Source organism: Stegostoma tigrinum, chromosome 7 (assembly GCF_030684315.1).
Source record: "Stegostoma tigrinum isolate sSteTig4 chromosome 7, sSteTig4.hap1, whole genome shotgun sequence".
In the NCBI taxonomy this organism is placed as follows: Eukaryota; Metazoa; Chordata; class Chondrichthyes; order Orectolobiformes; family Stegostomatidae; genus Stegostoma; species Stegostoma tigrinum.
This window is the reverse complement of record NC_081360.1, coordinates 50,273,913-50,294,578: the sequence shown is the minus strand read 5'-3', so window position 1 is coordinate 50,294,578 and position 20,666 is coordinate 50,273,913. Positions and strand designations below refer to the sequence as shown.

The following is a 20,666-nucleotide window of genomic DNA, read 5'->3' as shown; positions in this document are numbered from 1 at the left end:
GGGGGACTGGTCGGGCCTGCGGGACAGGAAGAAGCGGAGGGCCTTGAGGCCATCTCCATGCGGAATGCAGGTGTACAGGGACTGACGTCCATGGTGAATATGAGGTGTTGGGGGCCAGGGAATTGGAAGTCCTGGAGGAGGTGGAGGGCGTGGGTGGTGTTCACCATGGACGTCCAGTCCCTGTACACCTGCATTCCGCATGGAGATGGCCTCAAGGCCCTCCGCTTCGTACTGTCCCGCAGGCCCGACCAGTCCCCCTCCACCGACACTCTCATCTGCCTAGCTGAACTCGTCCTCACACTCAACAACTTCTCTTTTGACTCCTCCCACTTCCTACAGACTAAGGGGGTGGCCATGGGCACCCGCATGGGCCCCAGCTATGCCTGCCTCTTTGTAGGTTACGTGGAACAGTCCCTCTTCCGCACCTACACAGGCCCCAAACCCCACCTCTTCCTCCGGTACATTGATGACTGTATCGGCGCCGCCTCTTGCTCCCCAGAGGAGCTCGAACAGTTCATCCACTTCACCAACACCTTCCACCCCAACCTTCAGTTCACCTGGGCCATCTCCAGCACATCCCTCACCTTCCTGGACCTCTCAGTCTCCATCTCAGGCAACCAGCTTGTAACTGATGTCCATTTCAAGCCCACCGACTCCCACAGCTACCTAGAATACACCTCCTCCCACCCACCCTCCTGCAAAAATTCCATCCCCTATTCCCAATTCCTCCGCCTCCGCCGCATCTGCTCCCACGATCAGACATTCCACTCCCGCACATCCCAGATGTCCAAGTTCTTTAAGGACTGCAACTTTCCCCCCACAGTGATCGAGAACGCCCTTGACCGCGTCTCCCGTATTTCCCGCAACACATCCCTCACACCCCGCCCCCGCCACAACCGCCCTAAGAGGATCCCCCTCGTTCTCACACACCACCCTACCAACCTCCGGATACAACACATCATCCTCCGACACTTCCGCCATTTACAATCCGACCCCACCACCCAAGACATTTTTCCATCCCCACCCCTGTCTGCTTTCCGGAGAGACCACTCTCTCCGTGACTCCCTTGTTCGCTCCACACTGCCCTCCAACCCCACCACACCCGGCACCTTCCCCTGCAACCGCAGGAAATGCTACACTTGTCCCCACACCTCCTCCCTCACCCCTATCCCAGGCCCCAAGATGACATTCCACATTAAGCAGAGGTTCACCTGCACATCTGCCAATGTGGTATACTGCATCCACTGTACCCGGTGCGGCTTCCTCTACATTGGGGAAACCAAGCGGAGGCTTGGGGACCGCTTTGCAGAACACCTCCGCTCAGTTCGCAACAAACAATTGCACCTCCCAGTCGCAAACCATTTCCACTACCCCTCCCATTCTCCAGATGACATGTCCATCATGGGCCTCCTGCACTGCCACAATGATGCCACCCGAAGGTTGCAGGAACAGCAACTCATATTCCGCCTGGGAACCCTGCAGCCATATGGTATCAATGTGGACTTCACCAGTTTCAAAATCTCCCCTTCCCCTACTGCATCCCTAAACCAGCCCAGTTCGTCCCCTCCCCCCACTGTACCACACAACCAGCCCAGCTCTTGCCCCCCCCCACCCACTGCATCCCAAAACCAGTCCAACCTGTCTCTGCCTCCCTAACCGGTTCTTCCTCTCACCCATCCCTTCCTCCCACCCCAAGCCGCACCCCCATCTACCTACTAACCTCATCCCACCTCCTTGACCTGTCCGTCTTCCCTGGACTGACCTATCCCCTCCCTACCTCCCCACCTATACTCTCTCCACCTATCTTCTTTACTCTCCATCTTCGGTCCGCCTCCCCCTCTCTCCCTATTTCTTCCAGTTCCCTCTCCCCATCCCCCTCTCTGATGAAGGGTCTAGGCCCGAAACATCAGCTTTTGTGCTCCTGAGATGCTGCTTGGCCTGCTGTGTGCATCCAGCCTCACATTTTATTATCTTGGAATTCTCCAGCATCTGCAGTTCCCATTATCTCTGAATTAAAACAATTGTTGGATTTGAAGGCAGTTAGGTCCCATGGGCATAATGGCCTACACCCTAGGATGTTAAAGGAAGTGGCAGCAGAGATAGTGGATCCATATTTCAAAATTTCCAGAATGCAGGAAAAGTTCCAGTGGATTGGAAGAATGCTAACATAATACCCTTATTCACAAAAGGGAGGGAGGCAGAGAGTAGGAAATTATAGACCTGTTAGTTTAACATTTGTCGTAGGCTCACATAACATGAAAACTGATCCTTCAATACAACCATTCCATGCCAAACATAATCCCAAACTAAACTAGTCCCATCTGCCTGCTTTTGGCCTATATCCTTTAAAACGTTTCCTATTTCATGTCCTTATCCGAAGGTCTTTTAAAAATTGTCATTATCCACATCCACCACTTTGTCAGGAAGTTCATACCACATGCCAACCAGCCTCTTTGTAAAAAAAAAATGCTCATCATATTTTTTAAATCTCTCTCCTCTCATCTTAAACATCTGCCCCCTTGTCTTGAAATTCCCCATTCTGAAAAAGAGAATTACTGTTAACTCTATCCATACCCCTCATTAATTTATCGACTTCTTTGAGGGTGCATCTCAACTTCCTACACTCTAGTGAAAAATGACCCAACCTACCCAGCCTTTCTTTGTAACTCAAACGTTCCATAGCCAGCAACATCCCAAAATCTCTTACGAACCTTCTCCACCTAAATAATATAACTGGGTGATCAAAACTGGACACAGTATTCCAGAAGAGGCCTTACCAATGTCCTGTGCAACCTCAACATGATTCCCAACTCCTATCCAAATGCCTTTTTAACCACCCTGTCTATATGTGACACACACTTCCTCTGTTCTACAACACTACCCAAGGCCTACCATTAATTATATAAGCCCTACCCTTTTTGGTGTACCAAAGTGTAATACCTTGCATTTATCTAGATTGATCTCCATCTGCTATTTTTCAACCCATTGACCTTTTTAATCAAGATCCCTTTATAATTTTGGAAAACCTTCTTCACTGTTTACTATGCCACCAATTTTGGCCTTGTCCACAAACTAACTAACCATGCCTTCTGTGCTCTCACCCAATTATTTATATTAGTGACAAACAAAAGGGGACCCAGAACCGATTCTTGTGGAACACTGCTGGTGACAGCCCTTCAGTCCAAAAAGCAACCCTCCACCATTATTCTCTGTCTCTTGCCATTAAGCCAATTATGTATCCAATTGACAATCTCACCCTGAATCCCACACAACCTCACTTTACTAATTAATTTACCATACAGAACCTTGTTGAAGGCTTTACAGATGTCCATGTAAAAATGTCTACTGCTCTGCCCTCATCAATCTTTTTGATAACTTCTTCAAAAAAATCAATCAAGTTTGTGAAACACAATTTTTCTAGCACAAAACCATGCTGCCTGTTTAAATGCCCATGGAAAATAGTTAGAATTCATTATTAAGGAAGTAATCACAAAATATTTGGAAAGACAAAACGCAATCTGTCAGTCAGCATGGTTATTTGAAGCATAACTCTTCAAAGATGTAATTAGCAAAGTGGATAATGGGGATCCTATAGATGTAATATATATAGATTTTTGAGAAGGCATTTGATAAGGTGTGACACAAAAGATTAATACACCAAGTAAGATTACATGGAGTTAGGTGGCACTTAGCTTGGACAGAGGATTGGCTAACTGAGATTCAAGATAAATGGGCCTTTTTCTGGTTGGCAAGATGTACCTAGTTAGGTGCCACAGTGCTGATTACAGTCTATATTAATGTCTATGCCGGGATAGAAGATTTTTTAGCCAAATTTGCAGATGACACTAAAATATGTGGGAAAGTAAGCTGTAATGCACAAATAAAAAATTTATAGATGGATATATAATGTTAATGTCCCCTAGTCACTGGGTCCAATTCCCACACCGACTGAGGCTTCCATGAGGGACTCTCCTCCTCAATCTCTCCCACCATGTAAGGCGTGGTGCCTCTCAGGTAATGAGGGAGTAGGTGTTTGATCTGATTGCATTAAGCATAGCTTAGATGAATTGGCCACAATTTGGCTGATGGAGTTTAATGTAGGTAAGTGTGATGTTATCTGTTTTATCAGAAGAACACAAAGGTAACATTATCTAAATGAAGAGAAACTTCAGGGTGTTTTAAGTGCAGAAGAATCTGGGATTCCTTGTGTGTGTATCACAAAACTGGTATGCAAGTACAGCAGGTAATAGGGAAGCCAAATGAAATTTTGGCATTTGTTGCTTAAGAAATGAATAAAAGCAACAGTACAAGGTGTTGTGACACCATACATGGTGTATTGCATACAGTTTCATTCCCCTTTCTTAAGAAAGGATGTAGTTACAATGGACGCAGTTCTGAGGAGCTTCAATAGATTGATTCCAGAGTTGAGGGGTTTGTCTTATGAAGAAAAATTGAGCAGTTTACGCTGCTACTTTCCAGGGTTAACAGAATGAGAACAGGTCTAATTGAGGTATATTAGATACTAAAGGGGATTGACAAAGTTGCAGAGCAAATGTTTCCCGTTGTGGAGCAGCCTAGAGGTCAGTGGTTTTAGGATAAGGGTTTGAGTGAAGGTTTGTAGCTCGGGTGCTGGTTGTAGATGTTGGTGAGTTCGCCAACCTGGGAGGTTGATACCGGACATTTCATCCCCTTACCATGTGACATCCTCAGTGCTGTGGAGCCTCCTGTGAAGCATTGTTGTCTTGTGCTGATTGAATTGATATGGTCTGGTTTTTGCTGCTTCCAGTAGGTGCCATTTTCCGTCTGTGCATTGTAATGGTCGGTTTTTCTGGTCTAATTCAATGTGTTTGTTGATGGAGTCCGCGGATAAATTCCAAGCCTCCTAAAATTCCCTGGCAGTCCTCTGTTTGGCTTGTCCAATGACAGTAGTGTTGTCCCAATTGAAAGTATGGTTTTTCTTGTCTGTATATTGAAACCAAGGACATCTGGTCATGTCCGTAACCACGTCTACTGGAAGCAGCAAAAACTAAACCATATAAATTCAAACTGGCACAAGACAACAGCGCTTCACAGGAGGCTCCGCAGCGCCAAGGATATCACCTAGCATGGGGACGAAACGTCTGCTATCAAACCTCCCAGCTTGGTGAACACACCAACATGTACAGTTTTAGGACAAGGAGTAGCAGGTTTAAAATAGAGATGATGAGAAATTACTTCTCTGAAAAGGTAATGAATCCGTAGAAGTCGCTACCCCAGAGTGTGGTGGATGCAGAGATATTTATTACATTTAAGGAGGAGATGGACAGATTTTAACTAGTAATGGGCTGAAGTGTTACGGAGAGCAGGCAGGAAAGTGGAGTTGAGGTAAAGATGGGATCAGCCTTGACCATATTGAAAGGTGGAGCAGGCTTAAGGGGGTGAATTGCCTGCACGTCCTAGTTCTTACCAGACTTGATGAAACAACACCTAGAATGTAGCGTGCATTTGTGATCCTCACCTGAGGAAGGATGTACTTTCCACATTTAGATTATGCAGAGATTCACTAGATTAATTCCTTGGATTATGGAAATTCCAAATGAGGAGATTTTGAGGAAACTGGGCCTTTAGTGTCTACAGTTCAGATGAAAGTCAAGTGATCTCACTGAAACTGTTTTCAAGTGCTGATGCAGAATGAATGTTTTCCTTTCACTGTGGTGTCTAGAACCAGAGGATGCCATCTCAAAACAAAGGCAAGTAATTTAGGACTGAGATGAAGAGAAATTTCTTCTCTCTCCATAGCGAATCTTTAGTATTGTCTACCTTGTAGGGCTGTGAAAGTTCAGTCACCGACTGTGTTCAAGAACGAATTTGATATCTTTTTGCGTATTCGTGATGCGGGATATGATGATAGTACTGGAAAATGGTGTTAAGGTAGATGATCAGTTATAATCTCAAATGGCAGAGCAGGAACAGGTGCAAGGAGCTAAATGGCCTTCTACCCCTATGTTCCTACAAACCTGTGCTGCCATCCCATTCCAAATTCCATATTACATCAAATAAAAACAAAATATTGCAGTTGCTGCAAATCTCAACTAAAACCAAAAAATACTGGACAAACTCAGGTCTGGCAGCGTCAGTGGAGAGAGAAACAGATGTAATATTTTGACTCCCATCTGATTGTGTGTTCTTCAAACTGAAGAAGAACTGCTATGGCGGTACATTATGAATTAAAATAATCAAAAATGTTGTCTTTCCTACAGGGTTGCTATAGATTTTCTTGACTCCAAAGCCTTCTGCAAGAACTCTCCTCACATGAAAGGAGAAACTATTATGAAAAGGAGACACTTGGAGATTTTGGGATACCATGTAGTACAGGTACATTGTTATTTCTGATTGCTATCAAAATATATACATCTCTCTTGACTCAATAGAATAGCATTTAATATTGCAATTTAATGGCTTAGATTAGCCATGCATTTTCAAACAGTTTGGAATGAATAGAAACTTGAAATGGGGCAGGGATCTGCTCAATTTTCTCTCAGGTTTTATCCACTTTTTCCCTAATTTCATATGAGAATGACTGGATTTGAAATATACCTTTCTAAGTGAGATTGATGAAGATAAATTATACATGGTATGGTTTTGTTTATCTGTAATACACGAAATGGTTGGCAGCAATGTGCTGCATGTGTTTACTAAAGTGATGAAGTGGTCCTTAAATTTTAAAATATGACCATGGATGCTACATGCGAGTGACTGCATCATGCATATTTACATGTAAGTGGAGAAGTAAACTTCATTTCTTTAGCTAACATTGCTGGCATTGGCACTCTGGCAAGATCAGAGTCTACCAAAAACAAAGTAGCAGTTATGGTGCTCAGACACAGGTGTATATCCATCAGCTGTAATGTCAGGATTTCTGCTAGATTGGGAAAAATCCAGACCATTGTGCATTAACCATTTTGTTTCCCATTCGCTTTTTTTAATTAGCCATGTGAGATCCTGTGCTATGACCAGTTATGTTTCTAAGGACTTTAAAATTTTCTTCTACTGTAATGAAGTTATCATAACTCTCAAATATTTAATTTTCATTTACTAAATGTAATAAATGCTATCACTCATGTTATGCATTGATAACTGGCGACGCAGTAATATCACTCATTGCTTTTTGTTTTGAAATGTATTGCTTTTTATTTAAAATCTGAAACAAAGCTTCACCAATAAATGATAAAAACAAAGTTGTCCTCTAACTTCTCAATTTCAAATGATCCTTTTTTTTTAAATATTGCTGTAGTTTGTACTTTTATTTCTTGCAGTGCAACCTCACAAATTTTGCCTTTTTTGAATCTCTTTATAGATCCCCCATTTTCAATGGAATTCCATGGAATTATCCACAAAGGATGCATGGGTAGAATATCTCAAACAAAAGATATTTACAAAAGAATCTTGAAGTCATGAACTAAATTTTAACAAAAATGGTTATTGAAAGATCAGCTGTGGAAATGTATTGAATATTGTAATAAAGCAGATTTGTTCTTGTGTTGTTAATTTTTACTATTTCTAAATCCCAATTCAACTGTCAAAAAATTAGAAATTCAAAACCAGTATTTTAAAAAAGTACCACAAGTAAGGATAATATTTAAGGAATGTATCCTACATTAGTGCAAAGCACCAAGATTAGAGGTTTACCATACTGAATATGAAATATCTCATGTGAAATTTCTGTAAAGTGTTAGAATAATGTACTGGAGGGTAATTATTTTTTTAAAGAACATAGACTTTAATCAAGGGAATTCTCAAATAATAGGAGAAAATGTAGTAATTTTTTTTTAAGAGAAACCTTTTGAATCTCTGAATTTTATATTTTAAGCAATGTCAAGGCTGATGAAACTAATAAGCAAAATGAGAGAATGGGTTGAATTTTCTATTTTTAAGTTAATACTAATAGTTAATTACTCAGCTCATTGTATTGCATTGCAAAAAATCTTAGCATTTTATGTGCTTTCAGCTTCTACAGCATGCATATGTTCTGTACCTCTTCAGTGTATATCTGATATCATCTTGACCACCGAGTACAAAGCAGTATTGTATAAACTCATTATAATGAACTCTGACTGACTCATTTAATAGTAATAATTCCAGTTGGTACCACATACCAGTTATATTTGTCTTTTGTTTAGCAGCAATATTAATTACGCTAGAACTAATTACAATTTGGTAAGCCTGAACATGTTGAGGGTTACAGCAAGACATGTGGCTCCTGTTGCATAATTAATTTCCTTCACCAGACCACTCCATTCCTTTTTGTCATCTTCATATCTAAAGGAAAAGTACGAAATGTATCTTAGTACTTCCAAAAACTTAGTTTTTGCATAATGTTAATGTAAAATTTAGGTAAGTATTTAGCTAAGTGTACAAGATCTATAAATATGCAAATATTTAGTTCGTTTTGACTGAAAAACAACAAAGGCTGGTGATCACAGCCGGTCAGACAACATCCATGGAGATGGAGTAAGCTAATATTTTGAGTCTGGATGACTCTTCTTAAGAGCTGAAGTGAAATGTGGGGTGCTTTAACTCAATGGGCAGTAATAATAGGAATGGATTAATGAATTACATTTGGCATGTAATTTGAACAGATAATTGTGGAGATTTGTAAACTATCATTCCTGAACAGTTTTTCCCAGTAATTGCAATTATTTTCCAAAGTTAACAGGTACTCCGAGCATTCAGACTTACTTCCACACATCAGCAAATTCTGAGGGAGCAAATTCTTTGTTTTCTAACTGAATCATAGCAAAACCTCCAATGGCGTAAAGTGATCCAGCCATATTGATGACGTTTATGGAGCTTCTCTCTTGTGGGAATTCAGGCATTACTTCCCATCTGTGACAGTCAAACAAGAATAGCATAATACATTTCAACAGTAAATAAACATATATTCATTTTCCACAAATGACTTTTAGCTAGTCTATGAATACAAGTTGTGAAGTTTTTTTAGGTACATATGAAAATTGCATTAATTTGTGAAGACTATTTATATTTTGCTATTTATTCAAATAATCTACCAATAGAAGTGCACAGGTTGTAAAGTTGCACCACTGCATTGTTTTGTAAACAAACATTATTTGTGATGAAATATCAAACTTCCTGTGTTTAGTATGTAAGAATTATTCTGCATTCAGATTGTTACACAGTTTTATCAACATTTTATTAGCAATTTTGGTACAAGTCAGGAGTGTGATGAATAATTCTCAGTTACCTGAATGGGTATAATCTGACAAGATTCTCTCCAACACTGATGCTGGGTAGCAGCAGTGTATACCATCTACAAGATGGGCTGCTGAAATTCAGCACCTTCCAAACCCATGCCTACCACCATCCAGTAGACAACCGCAGCAGATACATGGGAACACCCACTGTCTGCAAGTTGTCCTCCAAGCCACTCACCATCTTGACTTGGAATATTTGCCATTTCTTCACTGTTGCTGAATTAAATGCTGGAACTCCCTCCCTAAAGGCATTTTGGGTCTACCAACATCAGGTGGACTGTAGTAGTTCAAGAAGGCAGCTCATTACCACCACCTCAAGAGCAATAGAGATTAAGCAATAATTGCTATGAATGTTTTTTTTAAACACACTTACTTAGGTTTCTGAAATAATACATGCAGACGTATATTTCTCTGAACCTTTGCCTATGGAGATGGCAGCAACAGTAATGCCAATAACAATTTTCATTGATAACACATTAGAAAGGTTAATGATAGATTTGAAATGGAGCCTTATGAATAGGTATCCTGATAGGTGACCAAAAGCTTGATCGTATAGATAGCTTTTAAGGAGGAGAAAGACAGTGAGGTTCAGGATGAGCATCCCAGAGCTTAGCAGCAGGACAAGTGATGACACTAAATAACAGGAGTAATTTAAAAGATGGAATATGCAAGAGATCAGAATTGAAAGATTGCAAAAGGTTTTAGAGCTAGAGGTGGTCCGGGATTGGGAGAGGTGAGAATATGGAGAGATTCTAAATAAGTGGCAATTTGTTTTAAAGTAGAGGCATTATCCAACTGAGTGCCAGTGCTGATTAGTGCGCACAGGAGTGATGCCAACAGGATTTGGTGGAATCAGGACAAGCACAGCATTGAATGTTGTTGGCATAAATGTGGTATCTAACAAAGGCCCAAAAGTTGTGATCAAAGGTGTAAAGATGGTGCTCACCATTGGCATTGAAGAATGCTGCCCACTGAAAGACAGCACTCTTTGGCATAGATTTTACTACTGCTGACATTAATTTGATTCTGACACAAACTAGTTTTTGTTGTAATACAAGTATCCATGTTGATGTTGACACACAATTAAGTGAGTTCTGAGGCAAGTGTAAAGAGACTGCTGAGGGCTTATAGACATGAGTGATGGACAAGAACCTGGTAGATTGAATACACTGTGGTGAAGTGTGAAATCAAATATTTTTGGTAAGAAAATGTTTTGAATGGATAAGTTAAGAAGGCATATGGGCCACTTGCCTTTGTTAGTCATGGCATAGACTATAAGAGCAGGGAAGTTATGTTTGATTTTGTTTTATTTTTATCACATGCATTTTGTTACAAAATAGTGAAAAATGTTGTATGGTGTCACCACTCTCTGGTGCCATCTCAAAACACCAGAAGAAAACAAAACATAGAATATAAAGGCAGAGTAATTAAGAAATAAAGAAAAAGTCTTCACCACTGGAATGAAAGTCACCACTCTTCAGTGCTGTCTCACCTCCACCCCCAATGTCCTAACCATTATGAGGCCTCGATGAACCATGTCAATGTGACTGCACTAGAGAGATGCAGAGCAGATCCACTAAAATGTTGCCTGGGATGGAACAGTTTGGCTCTGAAGAAAAGCTGGATAAGTTTGGGTTGTTGTCTTTAGAGCAGAGTAGGCTGAGAGAGAACTAGTGTGAAGTGTATGAGGGGTATGGACAGGGGGGACAGAAAACAGCTGTTCTCCTTGGTTGAAGGGCAAATAACAAGGGAGGTTAATTTTTATGTTGAAAGATGGGAGATTTGGAGGGTTTTGCAAAAATCCATTTTCATTCAGAGGGTGGTTAGAATCAAATGCTCTGCCTGGGAGGGGAGTTGAGACAGAAAACCTCATTAAACTTTAAAGAAGTACTTGGATGCGCACTTGGAATATCATTCAAGACTATGGGCCAAGCATTGGAATGGAAGACTAATGTGAATTTAAAGTAGTTTTGACACTACAAATTTGTTGGGCCAAAGTGTCTCTTCTTTTACTCTATGATTCAACGAGACTTGGATGCTCTTCTACATAAATCACAAAGTTAACACTCAGGTACAACAAGCTATAAGGAAGGCAAATGTAATGTTGGTTTTATTACAAAGGAATTGGAGTCTCAGGATAGGGATACATATCACTAGTCAAACCACACCAGGAGTACTGTATATGGAGTTTTAGTTTCCAAATCCAAGTAAAAGCGTACTTATTGTAGAAGAAATGCAACACAGATTTGCTGGCATGATTTCTGGGATGAGTGAATAATACGATGAATAGAGATTGAGTAAACTAGGCCTTATATTCTCTTGAATTTAGAAAGAGAGGTAGTCTATCTGGAACATGTAGAATTCTAAAGCGTCTTAACAGGGTGGATACTTTGAAAATGTTTTCCTAAATGAGTAATCTAGAACACAGTTTCTGTATCAGAATGATTTGGCCATTTAGGATTGAGATGGGAATTTTCTTACTTGTAGGGTTGTGAATCTTTGGAATTCTGTATCCTGGAGTGTTTTGAGTGCTTAGTCATTGAGTATATTCAGTATGGTGTTAGCTGGACTTTTGGGTCATATGGAAATTAAGAGACAAGGAAATAGTGAGGGAATGTCAAATTGGGGTAGAGGATCAGCAAAGATTTTATTGAATGGCACAACAGATGCAAAGGGCCAATGGCCAATTCCAGCTCCTTTTCTAGAGAAACCTACCATTCCACAAATACAAAATGTATAAAATTTTGCAAGGCCGGAGGTTTATGAATTATGACTTTTAGCCTATTGTCAAATACTCAGTTCCACCTGATTTAACAAAGCCCACCTCCTTCAAGGGTCTTTATCGCAAGTAACAAAAATAAATGCAAGTTCATGAATTCGAGTGATTCTGAAAGATTGCCATCTTTCAGGTCCTCCCTGTAGAGGAGTGGGAAATCCTTCTACTGCAATTTCTGGATTTTTATTGATGAAATGTTGCTCCTCATGGCTAAGATGCCTTTAAGTGATTTTAATTTATTTGCTCTTGAGTTGTGGCAATGCCAGCATTTATTGCCCATCCTTGATTGCCCTTTAAAGATACTATGGAACCATCTTTTGAACAGCATCTGTCCATATGGTGTAGCTACCTCCACAGTGCTGTTATAAAGGGAATTTCAGGTTTTTGACCCAGCAACAATGAAGGAATGGCATTTTAGTCCCAAGTCTGGATAGTTTGAAGCTTAAAGGGGGACACTTGGATGTTCCCCTGCATATGCGGCCCTTGAATTTCTAGGTAGTAGAGGTCACAAAGGTGTTGTCATTGAAGTCTTGGTGAGGTGGTGCAGTGTAGATGCTGCACCTTGTAGATGGTACATACTGCTGCTGCTGTGCAGTGGTGATGGAAGTAGGGAATGCTTAAAATGGTAAATTGAGTGCCAATCCCCTGGACTGGTTTGTCTTCAATGTCATAAGTTTCGTGAATGTTGTTGGAGTTATACTCATCCCAGCAAGTGGAAAGCATTCCATCACATATTCTGTAACACATCTGATTTGTGCTTTACACATGATGAACAGACATTAGGAAGTAAGGAGGTGAGTTACCTGCCACAAAATTCACAGACTCTGATCTGCCTTTTTGATCCCAGTATTTATATCACTGGTTTGCTGAAGATTTTAGTCAATGCTTATCTGGATGTTGAAAGTGGGCGGTTTAACAATGGCATGTCATTAAACATAAAAGGTGAAAAAAATTAAAGTCCCTCTTGTTGGAGACATTCATTGCTTGGCATTTGTGTGACACCAATATTAATTGCCAACTATCAGCCCCTACCACTCTGTTATCGAGGTCTTCATATTTTAATTATTGTATCCAAGACTGTAATGTCAGTTGTGAAGGATTCTTGTGACATTACATGGCAAGATCAAGACAAATTTAAGTGTATATGATCCTATTTATGCCTTTCTGTTCCTCTATTTGCTAAGCTTAGTATTTCAATCTCATCTATTTGACCTCAACAAATGGAAAATCTTTCTCAGTGCTATGTCATAATCCTAGTCTCTGGTACAAAAATTCATAATGAAGTTAACAACCTCTGTGGAATGATCCTACAGTCCCACCATTGCAGCATCCAAATATTTCTGAAAATATTGTACAATTACTTTGCCTCCACTACTCTTCCTGGGAATCAACTGATGTATTGATCACTCTATGTGAAGAAATATATGGACATCAACAATTTTTTTTTTATCAATTTAATACTGTGCTTCTCGTCTTTCACTCATAATTGCAGATTCCAGCAACTTAACTTTCTTAAATGTTAACAAAATCACATTTCCAGTATGTTTGATATTCTGTTTGATTATACTCACTTATTATTCATTATGTCATATGCTTCAACTGCAGCTGCCAGGCCGTCATCAGTGACTCCTCCAACAACCCAGATTCTGTTTTGATGGAGAGCAGCTCCAAACATGGCACGTGCTGTCTTCATAGCTCGCAGTTCCCTCCACTCAGATTTTTTGGGATTGTAGACAAACAATTTGTTGATGCATTTGCTGTGGTTAAATTAAAAATGATTGAGTAAATCAGTCATGACAGTCTAGAACTAATGCATAATATAGGAAATGTATGAATTACTTACGCGTCATCAGTCTTCCCGCCAATAACATAGATTAATCCATTATGTGAAACCACAGAGTGGCCATAAATCTTAAACGGGAATGCTTTGGATTCATTCCATTTTAGTTTGCTGAAAAAAAATGCATTTTTTTAAATTGTATTCATCATTCTTCAATGTTTACCTGTTTTAAAAATTACGTTTTTGTTCATGAATATGCTGAAAATTGCAGAAGGTGATTGCCTCAAATAATAGTGGAACGACACCTTTAAGTTTTAAAATAGCCTAAACAAGCCATTTCACAGTGCCATAAATACAAGGGCCGTACAAGTGTCATTTATCACTGACAATAATATTGCTGTCAATTGAAAAGACATTCTGCATACAATTGAGCAACGTGTATACATAAAATCAGATTTTTTTTTGGAAATGCACAGCAGGTTCTTGCAGCATTTGTGGAGAGGAAGCATTCATACAATTGTCCTGAGTGGTGGAAAATGAAAACTTGGAGCAACTTGTCTCTGGCTTTCCCAATATTGGAATTGAAATTAAATAACGTGAAATCTTTCGACACTACATTCGTTGAAAACTCACCTGAACTCAAAGCTAAACTCTAATGTGCAAGTCTAATAAAACAATGAACATTGGACACAGGGGATCTAAGTGTCTTGTTCAAAAACTGAACAACAGAGATGATATTGGGTCATCATTATCTGACGAATTTTCCTATTCTGATTCTAATCATGCTTTGTGAATGTCACATGACATACAAGTTACAATACTGAGATAACACGGTGTAGAGCTGGATGAACGCAGCAGGCCAAGCAGCATCAGAGGAGCAGGAAAGCGGAGACCTTAGGGTCTCGACCCGAAACGTTAGCTTTCCTGCTGCGATGCTGCTTGGCCTGCTGTGTTCATCCAGCTCTACATCTTGTTATCTCAGATTCTCCAGCATCGGCAGTTCCTACTATCCTTGCAACAAGTTACCATTGCAGTCTGTTCCCAGAACTGACTCAACCAATATGACGGTAGGTCTATTTAAATGAGCTAATGGAGGGTAAACTATTTTAGACGGGACCTATAATCTCATTGACAGTCCTTGTATTCTGACTGAATTTGATATGCTCACTGTTGGTATTAAATTATAACTGTAATGGCACTGAGTGGTATACTGTACAATATTTCTGTGAAAGCATGGTTCTGATTAACTATACTGGTTTGGAGCAGCATTTTGTTAGAAGTTGCTACAAAATAATTTAAAAATAACATTTTGTTAACATGCAAATAATCTGGATTTACTTACTTCATATCGTAGCAAAATACTGAATCCAATGACTGCTCGTTTGGAAGATCCTTGCCACCAATCACATAAAGAAAGTTTTCTGTTTCTCCCAGACCGAAGAGGCATCTAGCTGAAGGCAGCGGTGGCAAGCCATTCCATTCACTAGCGATACTGTCAAACTAAAGCGTCGGAAAAGCCAGTTTAATTGTGACCGATTCTCGATATATTTATATCAAACGTATTCAGAAATCCGATGAGATTTGATAGGAATTTGAGGTGGAGCACGCAATTCATAAAATTATCATATTTTGCACAATATCTATTTTTAAACAGCAGGGAAGAGACTACATTGAAATGGAAGTAGTTGCTTACATTTTTTAAATAAGTAAACTTGGAATGATTTTGAAAATTGGTGAACTAAATTAACAATTACAATCACGTTTTCTGAAACAAAGCTGAACATATTATATGATTTCACAGTTCGATAGATCTACGAGTACCTGATAGAAATAGCAGTGGTAGGGCTGTTCTTTAACTTCTTCATCCACGTACAACCCACCGACAACAAAAATTTGGTTTCCCTTTGTAACCAAACTAACATGGTTTTTGGGGATCTGATCACCCACTGCAACCAGAAAGCATTGATTTAGGTTTGGATCATATGCCACCGCCACTGTGTCATTAATTAACATGATCATTTCCTTGACGAACATGCCATGCCTGGGAATGTCATTCAGAAAACCAGGGAGCAGATCTTCGTCTCCTACATCGCCGTTAGCTAGATCTTCACCGCCTTCTCCTTTCTTTGCGCTCTTGTTACTACCTGCCTCAGGCTTGGGAAGTTTTCCTCCAAAAGCATCTTTAATCACCTGCACCTTCTTCAATAGATCTGGATTAGACTTAATAATGTCATTTTTTTCGACCTGGTCTTTGATATATTTCTCAGTCATGAGACGAAAACGAATGCAATCAAAGATTTCTCCTAAACTTTTGACCCTGGTCTCTTTGTCCTTCCGGACCCATCTTACTACAGCTTCAAATACAGTTTCTTCTTTCACCACGTTTAAAGCGTCATTCGCAATGATGCTGATAAGCTCATGAGAAGCCAGTTGCATAAAATCTTCATCATTACAGATTTGTTCAAAACGAGCGGACGCATATTCACGGGCAGCAACAGCAAGCCGGGGACAGTCCAGAAGGAGTCCTAGCCTGAATATCGCCAAACAGTTGCTAGTAGATAACTTTTCTTGAAGATAGGTGACACAGAGTGTGAAAACAGAGGGGATCTGAAAGCGGCTGGACGCAGCAAAAATATTTTGCACGTTCTCATCGGTCAGTTCTATCTCAGAGGAATACAGATACTTCAAGATCATATCCACGACACTTTCATCGACATCTTCCAAAACCACCTCACGTTTCTTTTCCTCACTTACATCTGAAAAGAAATACTCACGGAAGTAAGGGCTGCAAGCTGCCAGGATTAGTCGGTGGCAGGGAAATAATTTATTTCCCACCTTCAGGGAACAATCCACAAATTTGTTTTCATCCAGTAAATTTTTCAGTCCGTCCTGCAGCAGCGTGGTTTGGTACAGCCGAGATTCTTCCCTTGATTCTTTCCGAGGGTCCATGGTGAGGAAACTGCGAAGGCAGAGGGAGCGGGTAGCGTTCACTTTACTCGGGTTCGCCTGAAAAGGCAGAACGCAGTGGCTTGCCGCACTTGAAGAGTTTGTAATTTAACTCCACAGGCTAAATATAGAGACACCGTACATGCTGGAATCCAGGTTAACCAGTGTGGAATGTGGACCGCAATTTGGCAGCTGCTGCAGACGGAAAGAAACAACTGTGAAGGAAAAAAAAATTAACGTTTTGGGTCGGGTGACCCTTCCTCAGAACGGCAACTTAGTTTTTGTTCCTGATTTACAGCATCCACAGTTCTTTCGGATTTTATTTTTATGAAACAACCGTGACCAGCTTAGGAGTTAAACGGGATAGGCAATCACTATCGGGAGCGATTACTAAGGAAATTACATTTAGTTATTTTTATCATATTGAGACAGCGTCATGGCTAGTGTGTCTCACAGCTATGAATATCACAAATTACGGAATCAACCCTTCCACTAAATTCTCAAAGAGATTCTTCAAATCGCAACTCACTCATTCAGCTTCCACCATTTAATCACGTGTTTTTTTTGGGTTCTGATTCTATTTTTAAGAATTCCAAGGATCGATGTCAAAATTTTCAAAATAAATTTAATGGCACAATGTTATAGTCAAATTATGACTGCATTACAAGTTAGTACAACAGTATATAATCTCTCATACTGCCATTTTAAATCACACGTCTTCATATTATTTGCACATTTGAAGGGTATGATTTCGTTTTTATTATGGGTAGAATGGATTTCTTTGTCAAATATATCTATACTTCACAAATATTTCTTAAAAACAAAAGGTAATTGACGAATTTACATGAAATGGAAACAAAATCATTTCCCACAACCTATTTTGGAACTAAGAACTCACCTTGGGAATATTTTAAACTTTTATAAATCCCAAACCCACCTAAGAGACGTGATTAATTGCTCGAAAACTGTGCTTATGATTACCCTGTTTTTCCTCAAGTAACTTTCACAGTGGAGTCTTTTACAAACAAGGTCAACTGCTGAACAGGTGGTCATCATTTTGGCTCACGGCCGTTTTTAGATTTAACATTTGATCAACCTTATTCATAAACTGAACATTTGTCTCAATGTGACTCATTTCCCCCGCATACCATTATCTTAGTATCCTTAAAATTTAGCAACTGTATGATATAACTGTTATGAGAGTAAATATTTTATAATTTGGTGGTCAAGGGTATAGTTAGAAGATTGTTAATAATGGAAATGAATAATTTATTAAGTGCTATTAACTCAGTAGTTCAAATGGAATATGTCGTCTTTGGATCTTCCATATCATAGGAAAATACTGCAGATGCTGGAGAAACTCAGCAGGTCTGGTAGCATCTGTGAAAAGTGAATCAGACTTAACGTTTCAGGTCCGATGACTTCTTCGGAATCGAGTTCGGAATTGGTCTCTAAACCGTTCCTCTCTCCACGGATGCCGCCAGACATGCGGCTGTACTCTGTACTGAACAATGAGCTTCAAAGATTAATTTTCTTTTCCAAGTCATTGACCATCAATGATTCCCCTTCCATTAATGGTTCAGCCTAGTCTTGTTCTTCTGTACACTCTTCCAACCGACTCTTCATCTAATGTATCAGATCTGTCATGTTGTCAAGACAGCTTTTGCTACTCTCGTTTATTGCGTGACAGGAGTTTGGGTTATAGTCAGCAAAATGCAGAAATTTTTCACGTAACATTATCGTTGTATTCTTGAAACGTGCAATTTTTACATGAAACTAATACAAGTGAATCAGACTTTCTCGTTAAAGCCAAAGTAAAAGTTGCAGCTAATTTCTTAGGACCTTCACAATCATTAAAAAAAATTATACCCCTTTTGTTAAAATATTTTTCATTACTACGATCCTGCGTTGGTAAAAGAAATGTGGCACATTCTATTTACTTCCAGCTCATCACCAGTCTTGCTTCATGAACCTCAGACTTGCTAAACATCCCACTCACGTTCTGCTGCTCCCTTAGCCGGCCCTCTCACTCCAACCCACCAGACTGTTGGCCTCTGCCACTCTCTGATCCGCCTCACTTCCTCTTTGATCTTTATCATGGAAAATCCTATTCACCCGTTCTTTTTCGTGGATCCTTGCTACGAACGAGCGCTCTGGACGTGACCAGCGAGTGAGAGGAACAGCAGCTTCAACTGCATAAGTACCTTGGATATCTGCATTCCTCTGATTTTGACTCTACACTTAGCAATTTTCTTTGCTCCACTATTTACCGTACCTGCAATTGCATCGTCGGCATGCTTTTGAGATTCCACCTCCGCCAATTTTAAACCTCTTTATTCCCTCAAGGCGTTTATCACCTACCTCTTTTATCTATCCTAATATCTCTTAAGGTGCCCCAGTGACCTCAAACAACAAATTCTGTTTGAAAATCGAACTCTAAGGTGTCTTAGGGCGTCTTGCTACTAAGGAATTGAACTAAAAAATACTGTTTTTTCTCACTATTATTGAACGATGCTACATTTGATAATTGAACACCTAAAGATAACCTGGTTGTGATAAATCACATCATAGTCATATTAAAAAAATGCCTGACGTATGTCTCAGCAGATATGAAATTAATAAATACAAAAAGTGTGCAGATACATAAGATGTAAATAAACCAGTGGCATTTATTAGGATAGGGTGGATTTAGAAATCTTAAGTGCGCAGGAGGTAATTCATGGAGGAAGACTGACACTTACAAATACCACCTATAATCTGAAATTTTAATTTATATGTTGTTTTTTGCTTCTCAACAGAGGGTACATCAGTGCTCAGGAAAATAAAGTATTTCCAACTTTTCATATCAATAGCAACATTCCATATCCCTAATCAGGATTAACACGAGAAGCTTCATATTGAACATCTCTCTATTCCATTCCAATTCTGTGCCAGGAAAAGCATTTTTGGTTATGATATTTTGTCTAATTTCCACACTAGTTATTCCTCTTGCCTCAGAACATTTCCACTTGAAAATCTTTCAGGATTCAAATTCTTAACAAAAGGTCCACAATGCAAATGATCTTAATATAATATTGTGGGGGGGAGGGGTGACAGCCTCACGATATTATCGTGAGATTATTAATCCAGAAACTCAGCTAATGTTCTGGAGACCCAGGTTCAAATCCTCTCATGGCAGATGGTGGAATCTGGATTCAAAATAAAAAATGTGCAATTAAGAATCAACTGATGACCATGAAATCATTGTCAATTGTCGGAAAAACCCACATGATTCACTAATGTCCTTCAGGGAAGGAAATCTGCCATCCTCAACCAGCCTGGACTTCATAGGACTCCAAATCCACAACAATGTGGTTGACTTTCAACCACCCTCTGAAATGGCCTCGCAAGCCACTCCTTTCAAGAGCAGCAAGGGCCGGGCAATAAATGCTGGCCAATCAGCAACATTCACATCCCACGAGTGAATTAAAAACAAACTTCCCTTGCAGTTTCATCTCAAAAGGCCACACAAAAATTGTATTATCAAATCATTAGGCCTGAAATTATTCATTTATTTAAAAATGGGGAAAAATACGCTTTGTTATCTACTAATTCCAGAGAATCACGTGGCTTTGATGTGCCTATTTTAAGAATGCAATTTAATTGCCATGTTGTTAATATTGAAAAGAAAATCCTGATGCCATATCACTGGAACAGTGCAAAGGTGCATGAACCTTTTCAAAGGACAATCCTGCCAAAATATATTTGAGACATTAACACATGCTTTTTATACAAGGAACTTTTTTTTAGCAACAATGACATACTGATAGATGCAATATTGGCGTGGATACGTAAACAGTTTTTATGAACTTAGCATTCTCATAAAAGCCCAGTCACATCTCATCCAACAATATTTAATGTTTCTAAGATTTTA

The 20,666-nt window shown here is 39.7% G+C and overlaps 2 protein-coding genes across 7 annotated transcripts in view; one reads left to right on the top strand and one right to left on the bottom strand.

The window, feature by feature from the left end:
- Window positions 1-7,520, top strand: part of fastkd1 (FAST kinase domains 1) — a 46,549-nt gene extending 39,029 nt beyond the window's left edge. For all 6 annotated transcript variants that reach the window (XM_048535186.2, XM_059647242.1, XM_048535187.2 and 3 more), the window contains 2 exons: window positions 6,240-6,354; window positions 7,337-7,520. In XM_048535186.2, the coding sequence (XP_048391143.1) occupies window positions 6,240-6,354; window positions 7,337-7,429 (208 nt within the window). In that variant the 3' untranslated portion in view covers window positions 7,430-7,520. The remainder of the gene's footprint in view (window positions 1-6,239; window positions 6,355-7,336) is intronic.
- klhl41a (kelch-like family member 41a) lies at window positions 7,145-16,886 on the bottom strand. The gene is made up of 6 exons (XM_048535192.2): window positions 15,629-16,886; window positions 15,150-15,307; window positions 13,871-13,978; window positions 13,599-13,784; window positions 8,719-8,865; window positions 7,145-8,298 (listed from the first exon to the last, which is right to left on the bottom strand). Exons 1-6 carry the CDS (start codon window positions 16,754-16,756, stop codon window positions 8,187-8,189), a joined length of 1,839 nt encoding a protein of 612 aa, XP_048391149.1. The 5' UTR covers window positions 16,757-16,886; the 3' UTR covers window positions 7,145-8,186.
- Window positions 16,887-20,666: the final 3,780 nt, after the last annotated feature.

Bases quoted from the DNA above. Each gene is read 5' to 3' on its own strand.
- klhl41a (XM_048535192.2), bottom strand. From the start codon at position 16,756: ATGGACCCTCGGAAAGAATCAAGGGAAGAATCTCGGCTGTACCAAACC. The intron at 15,308-15,628 runs GTACTCGTAGAT...CCGACGCTTTAG, and splicing joins ACCACTGCTATTTCTATCAG to TTTGACAGTATCGCTAGTGA. The intron at 13,785-13,870 runs GTAAGTAATTCA...ATTTAACCACAG, and splicing joins GGCGGGAAGACTGATGACGC to CAAATGCATCAACAAATTGT.